The sequence below is a fragment of the Aspergillus homomorphus genome (genome assembly GCF_003184865.1).
Source record: "Aspergillus homomorphus CBS 101889 unplaced genomic scaffold BO97scaffold_13, whole genome shotgun sequence".
Classification (NCBI taxonomy): Eukaryota; Fungi; Ascomycota; class Eurotiomycetes; order Eurotiales; family Aspergillaceae; genus Aspergillus; species Aspergillus homomorphus.
Window position 1 is genome coordinate 519,498 of NW_020291899.1, and position 15,861 is coordinate 535,358.

At 52.9% G+C, this 15,861-nt stretch overlaps 3 protein-coding genes across 3 annotated transcripts; 2 read left to right on the forward strand and 1 right to left on the reverse strand.

The window, feature by feature from the left end:
- Nucleotides 1-2,324: 2,324 nt before the first annotated feature.
- Nucleotides 2,325-5,193, forward strand: BO97DRAFT_423706 (Mechanosensitive ion channel family; the record flags this gene model as incomplete). Its single annotated transcript, XM_025696908.1, has 2 exons — nt 2,325-2,948; nt 3,010-5,193. 2 exons carry the CDS (start codon nt 2,325-2,327, stop codon nt 5,191-5,193), a joined length of 2,808 nt encoding a protein of 935 aa, XP_025552657.1.
- Nucleotides 5,194-6,068: 875 nt separating this feature from the next.
- Nucleotides 6,069-8,304, forward strand: BO97DRAFT_40228 (MFS transporter). The gene is made up of 5 exons (XM_025694464.1): nt 6,069-6,385; nt 6,480-6,500; nt 6,646-6,703; nt 6,766-6,825; nt 6,890-8,304. The coding sequence occupies exons 1-5, from the start codon at nt 6,263-6,265 to the stop codon at nt 8,194-8,196; spliced, it is 1,569 nt and encodes a 522-aa protein (XP_025552658.1). The 5' UTR covers nt 6,069-6,262; the 3' UTR covers nt 8,197-8,304.
- Nucleotides 8,305-9,055: 751 nt separating this feature from the next.
- BO97DRAFT_423708 (protein kinase RIM15) lies at nt 9,056-15,255 on the reverse strand (the record flags this gene model as incomplete). Its single annotated transcript, XM_025696909.1, has 2 exons — nt 9,056-14,620; nt 14,680-15,255. The coding sequence occupies 2 exons, from the start codon at nt 15,253-15,255 to the stop codon at nt 9,056-9,058; spliced, it is 6,141 nt and encodes a 2,046-aa protein (XP_025552659.1).
- Nucleotides 15,256-15,861: the final 606 nt, after the last annotated feature.

Consider the following 15,861-nt stretch of genomic DNA (forward strand, 5'->3'; position numbering starts at 1 on the left):
CCTCAATCACGAACATATGATGATCTTATAGTTCACGCAACTGCGCCAGAATAGGAAGAAGGGCTCACTTTGTTATCTGTGAGATCGACAATTGACAAGGAGGGGTACGACACGTCAAGGGTCAAAGTATGATGTGGGAGGCTTGAGACACGACTCGGTTTAGGGATCCCCCGCCGGCAGGGGAGAAGGAAAGGATTTATGCACATAAAATTCCGCCCCTGCAGCTGTGCAAAATGATGTTGTCATCAAGTTTCATCACCAAGAACAGGTCAAGCAAGCTGAGAGCCGGACCATGCAAGGACGTTGACCATGGATGATTATTGCTATTACCATCGAGGGATATAATTATCTCTATACTGCATAGACCAGCAGAGTGATGATCTCCTGCGCGAGTGCATAAGTGGCTGTATTAATTAGGTTTCTATCGTTGGCTTCACCGAAGCCACCGAAGCCCACAATCGGCTGCGCTACCTTACACTAGCACTTTTAGCGGTCAACTACCCTGGCTCAGGTTTAGAACACAGCTCGTGTTTAAAGATAACACCACCGGGCCACACCACTCATTGAGTCGTCGAGTCGTCGCATGGGACAGGCCTGTCTGGACTCCAAAGGTCAAGTCTGGGTTGGGCGTCAGGAGTGACGCGGAGGACCCAGAGGATCCCCTCTGTCTGATGATGCATACCGAATGGTCCACCGTTTGAAAGGAGAAACGGTTGTTCCAAACTTCCTGGAAACCAGCCAATGTTCAGAAGGGAAATTTTCATGATGGCGGCCGGGAGTGCCTGAATGGTGGCGCTTCTTGGCAGTCGCCACTCTGCGTCGTGGATTTTTCGTTTACCTTTCTCTCTTAACCAGTCGGCGCTTCCTTCTCATCCATTCCTCGGCGACTTATTTGTTGGCAGCCGACAGGAATAAACTTGCAAGTAACCTCTTTTTCCGAGAAAAATTTTATGAGCGCATTGCAGCGTCGAAGATGAATAGATGATAATGACCGACAAAATGAGTGTCGGGAGATTATAGCCCCTCGAAACAACTGCAGCCGATGCAGTGCGGACTGCGGAGTCGTCGCGCGACGCACAGTGATCCATCCAGTCTGGGAAGAATTCTGTGTCTAAGGATTAAGGAAAGAAGAAGGATCCACTGCACTCACCTTAGTTTCTGAAGTGGGGAGAAAAAAGGGCCCAGGGCCCATTCATTGTAATTCCCGACACCCACCGCAGCCACAAACTGGAGCCAACGCCATTGTTCCCTTTGCTGTTTGCTGACTGAGGGAGGGTCTCCGCCCCGGCGCAATCTATCGATCTCACTTAGTGACTGGCCTAACTCGATAGTCCCGGAATTCCTGCCTCTGCTGTAGATCGAGGAACACCTGCACTTGAGAGAATATGGATCGAGAGGGGATCGAAGAAAAGAGACGACGAAGAAGAAGACGAAGAAAGGCATTTTCCCTGAAGGCATCAGTCAAAAGACATCGCCAACCATCAACCGATTAAATGTACCGGTGCAATGCAGAAAGCAAGCGAATTGGTCTGGACCAGACTGAGCACCATCTTGGTTTCTTGGTAGGTTTCCACTGGCCGACTTTTGCCGTGCGATCGGCGAGGTTTCCGCATCGATCAACTCCTGCTCTGCTGCTGCTGCCATCCATGGATGGAGCTTAGAGAGAGAGAGAGAAAGAGAGAGAGAGAGAGAGTGTGTGTGTGTCTGGCTGATTGTCTCTCTCTAGAGGTCTGTCGCCCCTCTGCCACTTCTTGTTCTTCTTCTGTTTCTCATATGAGTTCCCCACTTCGTCCCTCTGTCTTCCTGTCATTTCAATAGTCTCTTGTCTCCTTTTTTTTTGTGATTTTCACATTGTCTCATCTTTTTCCTCTTCGCATTCGCTCCGGCAGTTCGCATTCTTGTACTTCCATACTACTTGACTCTCTGTTGCAACAAGTACCGGCGCCCTTTCTCCTCGCCTTGCCGATAAGATCGTCACATAGATCCCATGCATAATTAGATCATTTGAGCGGTATGTATCACTTCTCTGGTAATCTTATTTATGGCAATCGTCCCCACCAGTGTTCACTTTGCGCTATCGCTCGTGCTCTTCCCACTGTCTCACCTCAATTTCTCCACGGGACATCCACAGCAACTTCAATCTTTCGAACTTATTCCCTCGTGTTCCCTGGATGTCTCTGGAACGATCCATCTACTGTTATCTTCGCTCCATGTCGGCGATTTTCTGACTGTTCTCGAAGCTAGAGGTAGAGATTTGACCAGGTCAATATCGTTGTCGATCCGACTTTAAGCTCCCTGGTCTCGATCACTGGCCCGGTGCCAGCATGTCACACCCATCAGAGAACCCTCAAGTTCCGGTTCATCAGCATGCGAAGAGAAGAGACGACAACACGCCCGATTCCGACGAAGGAACCTATGTATACGATGGCCCCAACAACGGGACCGGCAATCACCTGCGGGTAGATACCTCGTATGACTATGACAGCTCCGCCTTGCGCTCGCCTGCCACCGCACGAGAAGAGTCGATGCGTCTAGAAGATGATCTGGCTGTGCTTGAGGCCGAGCGGATGGCATCCCGCTCCACCACGCAAGAAGGGTCGATGAAGAAGGGCGAAGACGATGGCGCCTCCATGGCCCGTTCCCGCTCTCGTCCGTCGCAGCATGTCGTCGATGAATTTGATGAAGCCACCAATCCGTTGCACGAGAAGGCTGCAGTCTACAACCCTCCCGAGAATCCCAATACCAACATCGCCAGGTTCATCAAGAGGCTCCACGAGTCGAGTTTCATCGTCCGCTACCTCACTTACATTGTGCCATTAGTCCTGATTCTCTTGATTCCTTTGCTAGTTGGTGCGTTGGCCTTTCCTGATGCTAATGTCGGTGGAGTTCAACTACTTTGGTTCTCGGTCTGGCTGGAAATTGTCTGGTTGACGCTTTGGGCCGGAAGAGTGAGTGCAACTCCAGTCACCTAATATCCGGCTAGATATTGACTTGAACCCCCTTTATCAGATCGTCTCCAAGTTCATCCCAGTTCCAGCTGGTTGGATCGCCAGCATCTTCACGAACAATGCTAAGAAATGGCGTGATATGGCCAAACAGCTGGAGCTACATGGCACCTTGTTCTTCTGGTGGCTAGGCGTGGAGATCTCGTTCTTGCCCACTATGAAAAACCACCACGTCGATGGTAGCCACGGCACCAAGTCTTGGGAGAATACAGTCAACAAGATTATCATCTCGGTCTTTGTGTGGACGATTTTGAACCTTGTCGAGAAGGTCATCATCCAGTTCATCGCTATTAGCTTCCACACCCGTACTTATGCGGACCGAATCGAGATCAACAAGTTCCAGATCGGCAGTCTGACCAAACTTTACGGCTTTTCCCGACGCAAGATCACGGCCGAAGATACCGAGTTCGAAGAAAAGGACCAGCCCACCACGAGCGGAATGAAGACCCCACTGCACTATGCTGGAAAGGCAGGACGTCTGGCTAAAGGTGCCTTGAACAGGGTGGGTGATGTCGCTGGTGCCGTCGCCGCCGATTTCACTGGCCGCACGGTTAACAACAGCAGTCACCCCTATCAGGTGGTGTTGACTTTGTTGCGTACCACCAGCGGCTGCCAGGTCTTGGCTCGTCGACTCTATCGGACTTTGGTGCGGGATGGTTTCGAAACAGTCTTTTCCGGAGATTTGAAGGAAGCCTTCGACAACAATGAAGAGGCAGACGCCGCCTTCACTATGTTCGACAAAGACATGAACGGCGATATTTCGATGGAAGAGTTAGAGGCAGTTTGTGTGGAAATTGGGCGTGAGCGCAAAGCCATTACCGCGTCCTTGAAGGACTTGGACTCTGTCGTCGGCAGACTCGACAATATCCTGGAATTCTTCGTGCTCATCATCACCGTGATTGTTTTCTTGACTCTGATTTCCACTTCCGCCGCCGGTGTGCTGACATCTGCTGGATCCAGTATTCTGGCACTGTCTTGGCTTTTCTCTGCCACCGCGCAGGAATTCCTCCAGTCTATCATCTTTGTCTTCGTGAAGCACCCGTTTGATGTTGGTGACCGTGTGACTGTGTACGGTAACGCGGGTGATGCTGGACTGGGTGACGACTATTTTGTCAAGCAGATCTCGCTTCTGTACACGGAGTTCAAGAAGATGCAGGGTCATGTCGTGCAGGCTCCCAACAGTTATCTCAACGGTCTATTCATTCTCAACCAGCGCCGGTCGGGTGCACTCGCTGAAGCAGTCCCAATTGTCATCAAATATGGCACCACTCTCGAGCAGATCGACGCTCTTCGCCAACGCTTGCTGGAGTTTGTCCGTAGCGAGCGTCGTGAGTTCCAGACCAACATTCTCACTGAGATGCGCACAGTCACGGAGAACTTCTCAGTCACTCTCAACGTCGTCTTCTTCTACAAGTCCAACTGGCAAAATGAAGGCCTGCGTCTGCAGCGCCGCAACAAGTTCATCTGTATGCTTATGGTTGCCCTTCAAGAGATCGGCATCGAAGGCCCACGCATGAACCTCCAGGGTGCCCGGGTGGACATTCCGTTCCACATCGCCGGGTTCCCGCAGCCCCCCATGCCCACGACTCCTGGCAGCAGGGATGGCAACCCTCCTCCGACTCCCCTTGGCGACCACCATGGCTCTCTCCCCGAGAACTCCGGGTACAGCAGCGCCACTCGCCACCCGTCCATCCTCCGCAAAGGCATGAACACAGCCGCGGCGCGCGCTCGCGGCGACTCAATGCTCTCCCGCAAGCACGTGGACTTTTCGCTCGGTATGCGGGATATCTCGTCCGGCGACGTTATGGGCGATGTCTTTGAAGACCGCCGCACCCGGATCGAGGATATCGTTCGGATTGCCAACCGCGAGAACACCGAACGTCGCATCCAGGAAGAGGAGGAAGAGGAGGCCGAGCGCCAGAGCCGAGTCTCTTCCTCCCGTCGCCGCAGCAATTCCAATCTGAGCGTCCCATCCACTTCGCGCGCTGGTCGCCGATCGGTCGACTCCCAGGGCGGTCACAGTGTGGCCTCGGTCACGCACAATCGCTTCTTCCGCCATCATCGCAGCAGCATCAGCCGCGAGCCGGAGGATCTGATGGAGCAGGGCCGCTCGGACCAGGGTGCCAGCACCGGCGCCGCGGGCCCCGAGCTCCATCCCACCGTTTCTCACCCCGCTGAGAAGCAATAATTGCACTTGAGAGATTCTCTTTCGTCCGGCTTTTAACTTCAAAAGTTACACCTTAGATAATAAATTTGTAGATAAATTTCACTTTCTGATTCTATTTTGCAGAGGATCCGGCATCAATCATATATGATTCATTGTTGCGACTAGATAGCACATAAACTTTGGGTGTTTTTCAACGGAACTGATATGAAGTCAATACCTATAATATAAGCTCACAAGCCTGGAGCGTAGCTAGCCCAAGCCGATCCACTGGCAATGTCGCCTCTGAATGCTCTGCACTGTATATGCTTAGTCATTCTATGCGTAACCTCTCATAAAACCGAATAGAAGTAGCATGCAGAAAAACAGTTGGTTGTCTTGTGCCCGGTTACACGAGATTAACCTGCTACCAATTGCACAATCCCATAGTTAACTAATTCCAGATCTATAAAAGAGCCTTACATGAATCGAAAACAAAATCTGCCATCGGCACGACGAAGATCCAGACTCACTAACCCCTGCTTACTGCCAGAAGCTATCTATCTGACCCGTCCCAACCAACGTCATCGGATGTCCACACACACACACAAAAGTCTTAGGTGGCCACATTATCGCAAAAACCAGCATCAGACATCTAGACAGACCCAGAAACCCATCGATGTGTGCACAGGGCAGGATACCGGGCTGCAAGCTATCTCAGCATGACTCAACAAGTTCGCCACAGACCACCTTTCTTTTCCTTACCTCTCTTACCTCAAACCACATACATAGACCAGACGCGACGGGAGATTATGGATCCCTCGGGGACCCGAACCGGGCAGCTTTAGATTACGCGGAATCCGCGGGACCCGAACACTTTCCCATACCCTACATATCATCAATCAGTCGCCAGAAACACCGTAGGGGTACAGCACAGCACAGCATCCGGTGCAAATTCCCGGCACATAAGCAAGAAACGCGTTGCAATCCGACCGGGTTTTTTATTCATCGGAGAGTCAATTCCCGTGAAAGCTAGCAAAGCAAGTCAGGAATTGAGTTATCGCCAACGCGGACGGACGGGGGTGTTTTCAGCTTCCCACTCGCAGGGCAGAAGATGCCAATGCCAAACTGGCGAGCCATGTGGCCCGGCCAAGGGGGCGAGAATCCGCCTCGATTTCTGAGGTTCAGGTCCTCCGATGGGTTTATTATGTTTGTTGTGGCTTTTGCTGTTTTTACGGTACGTTCTTCCTATACAAATCTTCGGGGGTTAAAAAAAAAAAAAAAAAAAAAGCTTGATCCAGAAAAGAAAGAAAATGTTGACGTTGAAATAGGATATTTTCTTGTATGGACTAGTATGTGGATCCATTTTCCCCCCTTCCAGAAAAGCTTGGGAAATCTAGACTCCGTCTGGCAGACTGGCACCCTCCACCTTGACTTACGTCCATACCGTACTGTATGTACTTTGAGATCTGCTCTAACTGACTGACCCTCATCAAGATTGTTCCTGTTGCTCCGACGGCTCTCCATGAAAGAGTGGGGTTGTCGGTAGACGAAGGTGAGATGAACCTCGGCGATGTTCACAGTACCAGACAACTAATCCTATATCCCGGGCCACAGAACAAAGATGGACATCCATCCTCCTCGCACTATACGGCGCAGCTCTACTAGCCACCTCGCGTGAGTAGCACCTGCATCTAATCTACCTTACGTTATGGACCCCAGCACTAACCAATCCGCACAGCGATCGCGGGCTACATGGCAGACCGGTTCGAATCACGCTACTGGCCTCTAATCGCCGGGCTAGTCGCATTGGGCGTATCGACGGCGCTCCTCTGCGTAGGAACAAGCCTAGCACTCTGGATCATCGGCCGACTATTCCAGGGTGCCTCCGCGGCCGTCGTGTGGACGGTGGGCACGGCGCTGATGGTCGACACGGTGGGCCGGGACGGGCTGGGCCAGGCGATGGGGTACATCGGCATGGGCATGACACTGGGGATCATGGGCGGGCCGCTGCTAGGCGGGATTATTTACGGAAGGGGGGGTTACTACGCGGTGTTCGGGTTGGCGTTCGGGCTGGTGGGCTTTGACATCGTGCTGCGACTGGTGATGATCGAGAAGAAGTACGCGGTTCGATGGCAGCAGCAGCAGCAGCAGCAGCAGGCGCCCCTCAAGAACGAAACCCAAAATCCACCCCGCTCGCCCTCCTCAACATCTTCCTCCCCCTCCTCTGCCTCCGGCACTACAGAAACAAAACCGACGGACGCAGCGCCATCCAGCACCACCACCACCCAACAACCCACACCCCCGTCGTCTCCAATCCAAACACCACCAAAACAAAAGCACCACCAACAAAACCCCATAACAACCCTCCTCTCCTCCCCGCGAATGGCAGTAACCCTATGGGCCTACTTCATAATCTCCGTGGTCCTAAGCAGCTTCGACAGCGTGCTACCACTGTTCGTGGAGGAGACCTTCCACTGGGACCAGCTGGGACAGGGCCTCATCTTCATCCCGATCTCGATCCCGCACATTCTAGACCCAGTGGTGGGCTACCTAAACGACAAATTCCCGACGATCCGACGGTATCTGGCGGCCGGGGCGTTGTTCGCAACGATCCCGCCGATGGTGGCGATGCGGTGCGTGACGGACGACACCACGTCGCAGAAAGTGCTGCTGTGTGCGCTGTTAGTGCTCGTGGGGGCGTGCATCGCGACGCTGATGCCGCCTGTGTTGGTTGAGGCCTCGTATATTGTTCAGGAGAAGGAGGAGCGCACACCGGAGATCTTCGGGAAGGGTGGTGCCATGGCGTTGGCGTATGGGATTTTGAATGTGGCGTTTGCGGCGGGGACGATTGTTGGTCCTTTCTTTGCGGGGTTTATTCGGGAGAGTGCTGGGTGGGGGACTATGACTTGGGCGATGGCGCTGTTGACGGGCGTGTCGGGGATTCCAGTGCTGTTGTTGCTGGGGGGGTTTCTGTTTAGCAGGAAGAAGGACGAGTCGGGCGGCGGCGGCGGCGGGCAGGAAGTCCCTTCTCCGGTTGAAGTTTGATGGAAGAGTACACTCCGCTCCGAAGACGATCAAAAGGTTGCACATACGCATACTACTATATATACGACATAGACCTGGCCTGTAATATAATCCGAAGCAAAACACTAGACGTTTTGTGAATTGGAAATACTCAACTCCGTGGATGCTATATATACAGAAACTGGATAGAGAAGCAAGAAAATAACAAAAAGAAAGTAGACGAAAGAGAGGATAGCTATGGGACAGATCCAGCAACGGGCACAATCGGCCGGGTGGGATATAGACGAGAGTACCCGACCCTCTGATGCTGCCTGGGGAAAGGAACCAATTTCGCGCAGAAAGGCGATCAGCACGAAACGTCCCACACTTACTGATTCTTCTTCCGTGCTTTCTCTCATTTTTGCCGCAGGGTCACACTCAACACTCATACATACAAACAGACAAAATGGACGCAATTTTGGATGTCACGGAGTAAGTAGAGAGATAGAAGTTGAACACAAAGGAGAAGATGGAATGGTCAGACAATTGAGGAACATGGTTATGTTAGGGAAAGGAAAGAATGAAGACAAATAAACCCCGAACAAGAAAAGAAAGTTGCAAATGAAGTAAAAAGGGATGCAGTAATTCAGACAGCCTGGATGAGATGATCCAACCCCAAGCAAAAAGACAGACTCCGGAAACACCCGCTCAGCCGTGGCATGCATGGAAGAAATTCAAATGTTTGGTATGAAGAGACAAAGTCGGAAGGACTCTAGGTTGGCGTGTCGAGATGGGTGAAGGTTCTTCATGAGAATGAAACGGGCAGCAAGCCAATTCGAGGCAATCGTACAAGACATCGACCATGTCTATCTCTCTAGGACGGAATGACAAGATAGTCGCTCTATCTTTCAGGCTGATCGGGAGTATTACCAGAATAGAGGCTGGGTAGAGGAGTATGCAAAGGCCGAGGTGTTGCTTCGGCATCTGGGATCTGATCGACATCGGCATCGGCGGATAAGCCTGCAACTAGGTCGGTTTCGGCGGTTTTGATACGAGGTGTGCCGAAATCGTCTTCCACAGGGGCCAAATCAAGATTGTTCTTCGGAAAAACAACCGGAGGTGTGATATGCCCTTTTTTGAGGGGCTCGGCGCTGGGCTGGTGGATAATTCCAGGCACAGACCTGGTGTCAGGTGGTGACGATTCATCGAGGAATATGGCAGGCGGGTCCATCCTGAATCCTAGCTCTCGAGTCGGGGAGTGCTTAGGGCTATATTCTTCTTCCTCTTCTTCCACAGTGCTTATGATGGCCTCCTCAGGAATATGAAGTCCCTCGTATGTCCTCTCCAGGGCTGAAGGGCGATTAAGACCGTACTCGTCGGTATCACTGAATCCAGAAGAGCCGGCGCTTGTGCGTCTTTCCAAGGATTCTCTCTCCTTCTTAAGGAGCTCCTCGCTGCCGCTGACGACACTACCTCGACTATTCGTCCTCATCATCTCTAAGCCCAATTTGGAACCGGGACGATGGGTTCTCTGGCGTGGACTGCAAGTTCGTGACGGAGTATTGCCTAGCTCCTCATCTTCGTCATCGCCAGACTCGCCACACTCATAGCGCTTCTTTTCTAGCGATTCTCTCTTGGCTCGAATCGCATCGCTAGATCGCTGCTTGCGAGGCGTCGTCGTCACTCCCGGAGAGGGGTCCGTCACTGGTGCGGAATCCGTGAGAAGCAGGCTGGGGAAAGGAACCGCCTCCGGGCCGCCTCTGAACCCTGTCTCTGTGCTGCCTCTGGTCCTGTGTGCTTCCTCGGATATGCCAAGACCTCCTTTGCTCGGTGTCCAATCGTCGTGGTGGCGACCAACAATGACAGGAACATCTTCTGCTTTGACTGACTCCATATCACCGAAATAGCTACTGCCGATAGAATCCTCGCGACTAGACCCTCTATATGAGCTAGAGGGAACATGAGCAAAGCCAGAAGATGCCGTCGAACTTGGGCTATGCTCGGCCTGACTCGAAGGCTGGCGGAGCACAACTGGCGCCGGCATTGACAGAGGATTGTAATCCTTCGGAGGCGGCTTCCATTGACAAAACTTGCACATCGCCTCGGTCAATTTCGTGAGAGTAGGGGGTTTCTGGATTAGCGAGTCGAAGTGGTGTGTTTCTGGCAGATCTTTAAGATAACCTGTGACTGCAATGATAGGGGTGTGCCGATTTGGACTGCGCGTTTCGCGTACCATGCGCGCAACATCTGCACCATTAACTTGCGGTAATTTGAACTCCGTCATGATGATATCGAATTGAATATCACTCAAAGCATAACGCATAGCCTCTGCGCCATTGACAGCGGTTATGGTGCGACATCGAAGCTTTTCGAAAAGGCGTTCCATGACCAGCCTCGAAACTGGATGATCCTCACAGATAAGAACGTTCAAGGGTCGGAAAAAGGGCCCTTCCGGAAGGTTGAACTGGGAGAGCCGCCTGGAGCTCTGGCGACGCCGTTGAACCTTGAGTAAGGCTTTGGTGCGGGGATCTTCGTTGTCCGAGGAGGAAGGAGATACGTCGAATAATTGACTACGACGTTTGTGGTGAGTTCCCACAAAGGTCTCCTTTGCCAACGACGATGAGAGATCGCCGTCTTGTGAGCCAATAGTCTGCGACCTTGTCCGCGATGCCGGAGCACTGCCGTGACGCTGTCCTGAAGGAGTCTTGTCAGGAGAGTTCCCTGCGGCCCTGGTAGTCTTGACTGGTGATGATGCAGTCGACCCAAATTTGAGACTTGTCATGCGATTTGGATCTGCTGTTGTTGCTTGCAGGGAGCCGGTAGATTGAGAAGACGACGATCCTGAAGTTTTCCTGCGCTCGTGGTTATGACCGGTGCTGAATTGAACAAGCAATGGCGACGAAGGTTGGGATGGACGACTGGGCGACGAGTTGGCCTGACTCATGGCTGAGGGAGATGAGGGTCTGTTGTTGCCCTTAGTCTGAGATAAAGTCCGCTGCAGCGACATTGGCAGGGGACTTCCCTCTAAGGAGGGCTGGGGTACGGGCGCAGCGGGCTCTTGTCCTTGAGGCTGCGTAGGCTGAGAACCACCGGACGTAGAATGGCGTTGCTGTGCCTGCATCGCCTCCTGGCGCAATTTTTGAATCACATCTTTGTTGGCTTTTTCGAGCATGGGGAGGTTCTTGAACGAAAAATTGCCAAAGTCGTCCGCAGGGGCCGGCTCGCTCAACCTCCTACTTCGCGATTCTCGCACATGAGGCGGAATGTGCAGTGGCATCAAAGGTCGTTTCATCGCATTAACTTGAGAGCGTACCTTGAACAATGCATCATGAGGCCGATCCTGAGGGTATGCCCCGGCAGTTAGCGGCTGCGGTGGCGGCGTTCCATCTTCGAGTTCCTCGGTAAAGGCCTGAAGTGTAGCACCCCGAGCATCGAAATATTCCGTGTCCTCGGGGTTTTCTATATTTGGCACAAACTGGGCTTTGTCTTCAAGCAGAGTGGCCCAGTTGATATCGGAAAACCATGGATGGCTACGAATTTCGGCTCCTCCATTTGGAAATTTCTCCTCGACGTTGGCACCAATACGCTCTCGAGGGTTGATGGTCATGAGCTTGTTCATCAAATCAATCGCTTCAGGCGAGGCTAATTCATCGGCTTCCTCGGGCCAGTTAATCCTGCGGTGGAGTATGTTATCGAAGACCTCATCTGGAGTTGACGCATTGAACGGCGGATATCCAAACAAGAACTCAAACATTATGCATCCCACGGACCACCAGTCACTCATCTCATCTTGACCTACGCCATTGATAGTCTCCGGAGCCAAGTAATCCGGGGTACCAACAAAGCGCCGATTATGATCTTCGGGGTCGAAGAGGGCCATCAGTGGGGGCATCATCGACTGTTGTGGTGGAGTGCTATATGAGAATGAGTTGCTTAGCGTCGGCTGAAGAGGAAACAAATGAGGGGATTCTCCCGCCTCGATCTGGCTTTCTTCCTCAGGCATGTGGTTGGTTGTAGGAACGGGGACAGGCATTGAGCCCTGGGCTTCGCCACCCTCATGAAGAGACATTGTCCTGAAGATGGCATTAAGACTCTCGCTAGCTCCGCTATCACTCCGATACCCTGACGCTCGGCGCGATGTCTGTCGGCTGAGGCCGTTCTGATTGAGGTTGAAATAAGACGGTTGGGGCATACTGCCCGCCGCATCAGGCGTAATCAGAGGAGTCGAGCACGGCGATCCGCCGCCCTGGAAATCGAAGGAAGCTGATCGCGAAGATGCAATTGACGTAGTTCGAGGAAGTGATCCTTGCTTGAGTAGATCGGGCGCCGGCTCATGATTCATGCTCTTCAGAACACGCTTTTGACGCCCAACGAGACCCATGCGGGACAGGCCGAAGTCGGTCAGCTTGAGATGACCTGTCTGATCGATTAGGAGATTGTCGGGCTTGAGATCACGATGCACAATGCCCCTGCCGTGGAGATGTTCCACGCCGAGGACTACTTCAGCAATGTATTTTTTCGCCCAATCCTCAGGCAGTCCGCCAAGCACTTTGACAAGCGAAGCACAGTCGCCCCCGTTGAGATACTCCATTACCAGATAGAGATAGTCTTTACTGGAAAATGTCCAGTAGAGCTTAGCAACAAAATCGCTCTCCCCCTGCCACATCATAATCGCACGTTCCGCCTTGACATTGGTTACTTGATTCTTTGCAACCATATCCGCCTTCTTCAACACTTTGATAGCGAAATATTCTCCTGTTGCCTTCTTTTTTGACAAGTAAACACTGCCAAACGCACCTTTACTAATAGGCTTGATGATCTCAAAATCTTTGATCGACAGGGGAGCTGGTCGTGGCTGGGGCTGGCTGACGGAGGACAGATGGGGCGATACGGGCGGTTTAGCAACATCGGACGACGTTGCCGACGATTGACGACGATGGTGACGATAATGGAGCTGAGCCAACTCGTTTGCATTGGCCGAGGGAGACACTATAGGCGATGGTAGGCTGTCAGCACCACTGGAGAGACGAGCTCGAGGCATTCGCAGCGGCGAATGAGGACCCGAGATCCTCGCAGGTGAGTGTTGCCGTCGGGGAGAACTGGACAGCCCAGGGAGTACTAGGCTGCGACGTTTTCTATCTAGACTCCGATCCGAAGAAGGCGAATCTGTTCGTAAGGCACCGGGAAAGATGGAGGGGATACTGCTATCACTATTTTCACCCGCATCGATTTCAAGCAGCGACAATCCCCGCCGTGAGGGCTGTGATGTCCCTAACACACCAGCAATGCTTTTATGTGAACGTGGCGTAGGACATTCCATGGGGCTATTCGATCCTGTGGACACGGCGACCGAGGATTTGCCTTCCGACTGCGATGACTGGAAACGATCTGGCGAATTGCGCATGGACATGGTGAGAGCAGACGTTGAACCTGGCACTGTCGCTTCCCGCTTTGCGTACAGAATGGGGCTAGCTGCAGTGACTACAGGATCGGATTCCTGCGGCGAGTCATCGTCAGACGCGCTAGAGTCGCTGAGCTGACCAGCGGCAATGCGCTCGGCTTTGCTGAGTGCTGCGGTAATACACTCTTCTACCAAGATTGTGTACTCGATGCGAATACGCTCTGCGTATTCCACTATTCTCCTATGGCGGACAACCGCGTCTACCTTCGCCCTCGCGACCTGCTCCGTGTCCATGCATAGGGCAGCTAGACCCTGTTCCTGCTCGAGAGTATTTGAACTAGGTGACTGCCATTGGATAACTTGTGAGATGCGCGATTCTGATTGCGGAGACAAGGTTCGAAAGTCGTCACTACTATCAGCTCGAGAAGACTCCCTGATCATGGGCATGTTGATTTCCAAGGCTGTATCGCATAGATCCAGAATAAGCTCAACAATTCGGGCTAGCGGACGTCGCACTGCAAAAGATCGTGCCCTGGCGTGTCCAAGTCCCGAGGCCGAATGGTCTCTCGACCTAGGTGGCGTACCAGGGGCGGAATTTGCACTAGAAGCAGAGCCAGATGAGGGAGCCGAGGCAGTCGGAGACGGCCCAATGGGCAGTCCTTTGTACTCCGGCTGAATTGGTGGAGGTGGAGGGCTTTCCCCAAGAACTAAAGGCCTGCCTTGTCTTGCCTCCAGCGCATCGAGCACTCGGACAATCGCATGGCGATGCTCATTCAGGTTTTCCTGGGCGATCTGAACATCCATTTCGGCACGATGTTCCTGAAGACAGAGATCTGAATGCTTCTCAAACCACCACGGGGTGATCTGACGCTCACAGATGCGACACAATACCGGGCTGGGAGCCGGATGCTTGGAGGGATCCGGTTCACTCGCGGCAGCCTCCGCCAAGGTGGTCAAATAGTTTGCTAACACTTCCGCGCCAACACCAAGGGACTCGACCAACAAGGGAGGGAGGTCGATTGTCACTTCTCTGGGTTCTGTAAACGGTCGCAACATCCACATCGTCTGTATTTCCATCGGTCAGTGCCTTTTTCAGCTGTCAGACATATTTGGAGGAAACCTACATGGCCTGCCCCATCGGACGTACGGTCAAAGACCATGATTCCTTGTCCTTCCATGTGGAGAATATCCTGGCGGTTTTCTTTCAGCTCAGGGGCCTCTTCCCGATCCTCCGAGCCTTGAGAAGCCTCCCCCGTTTCTTCCGTGATCGACTGCGCTGCAACTGGCGGCTCCGGCGAGTATTTCAGGACCGAGTCGGGTCCCAACTGCACGGCGAATCGAATGAAGCGGCTGTACGAATCGTCCTCCTTCATGCTCTCTATTGTATCCTGAAAGACATTTTTGTTGCCGACCAACAAGTCGGAAATCATCCGTCCTTCTATTGACTCCGGGGGCGTTCCCACGACCTGTGTCCATGACGGACTGACCCATTTGACACGGCCATCGAGACCAAGGTCAACAATGACGTTGAGGGTCTGTTCGGCCGCCTCCTTCAACACCTCCCGTTCTTCCCGCATGTCGTCCAGACTTGGAGAGCGAGAGGGAGAGAATCTCGAGTCGATGGCTCGGGCCTCCTGCCGCAACGCTGCCACGGCGGGGGGCGCGAGGTACTGAACATCTTCGGAGCCATTGCCCGCCATGCTGGACAGGCAATGTCGGGACGGGCGATCGGGGAGTTCCGCGGGGTGAAACGGGCGACTAGACGAGGGGTGCAGTATGCGAATAGTAGTCGAAAATCAAGTTTAAACAGTGAGCAGCTCCGAGCCGGACCGTCTGCCGGGCAGAGCGGGTGCCCTTGGTTGTGAGTTATGGATTCATCCGCAGCATTAACTGGCCATGGCTCGATAGCGGGGGACGCGGATGACAAGTGCAAACGACGCGGAGGACAGGCCGGTGGGTAATTCCGACCTCGCAACTGATATGTCGTTTGAATACGAGATGAGTTTCAAGAGCAAAAAAGAGAGGAAGGTAAGTTCCTGAGGATCACGTAAGGACGAGAAAGCGAGAAAAAGAGGGAGACCAAGAAAGAATAGCGGCTATGCGGGGGAATGGCGCGACGGAGCGTCAACGCGAAGCCAGGGCGATTGACAGTGTCAACCCCCCGAACGAGGTCGACAAGAGGAAGCGTAGGCACAAAATTGGCAAGGGGATCTCAAGATATTTGAGAGCCGAGCTGAAAGCCACATGAACTGAATATACTTGAAGTCACAAGAAAATAGGAGACTGGAGGAGGGGGTGTGTGGGTT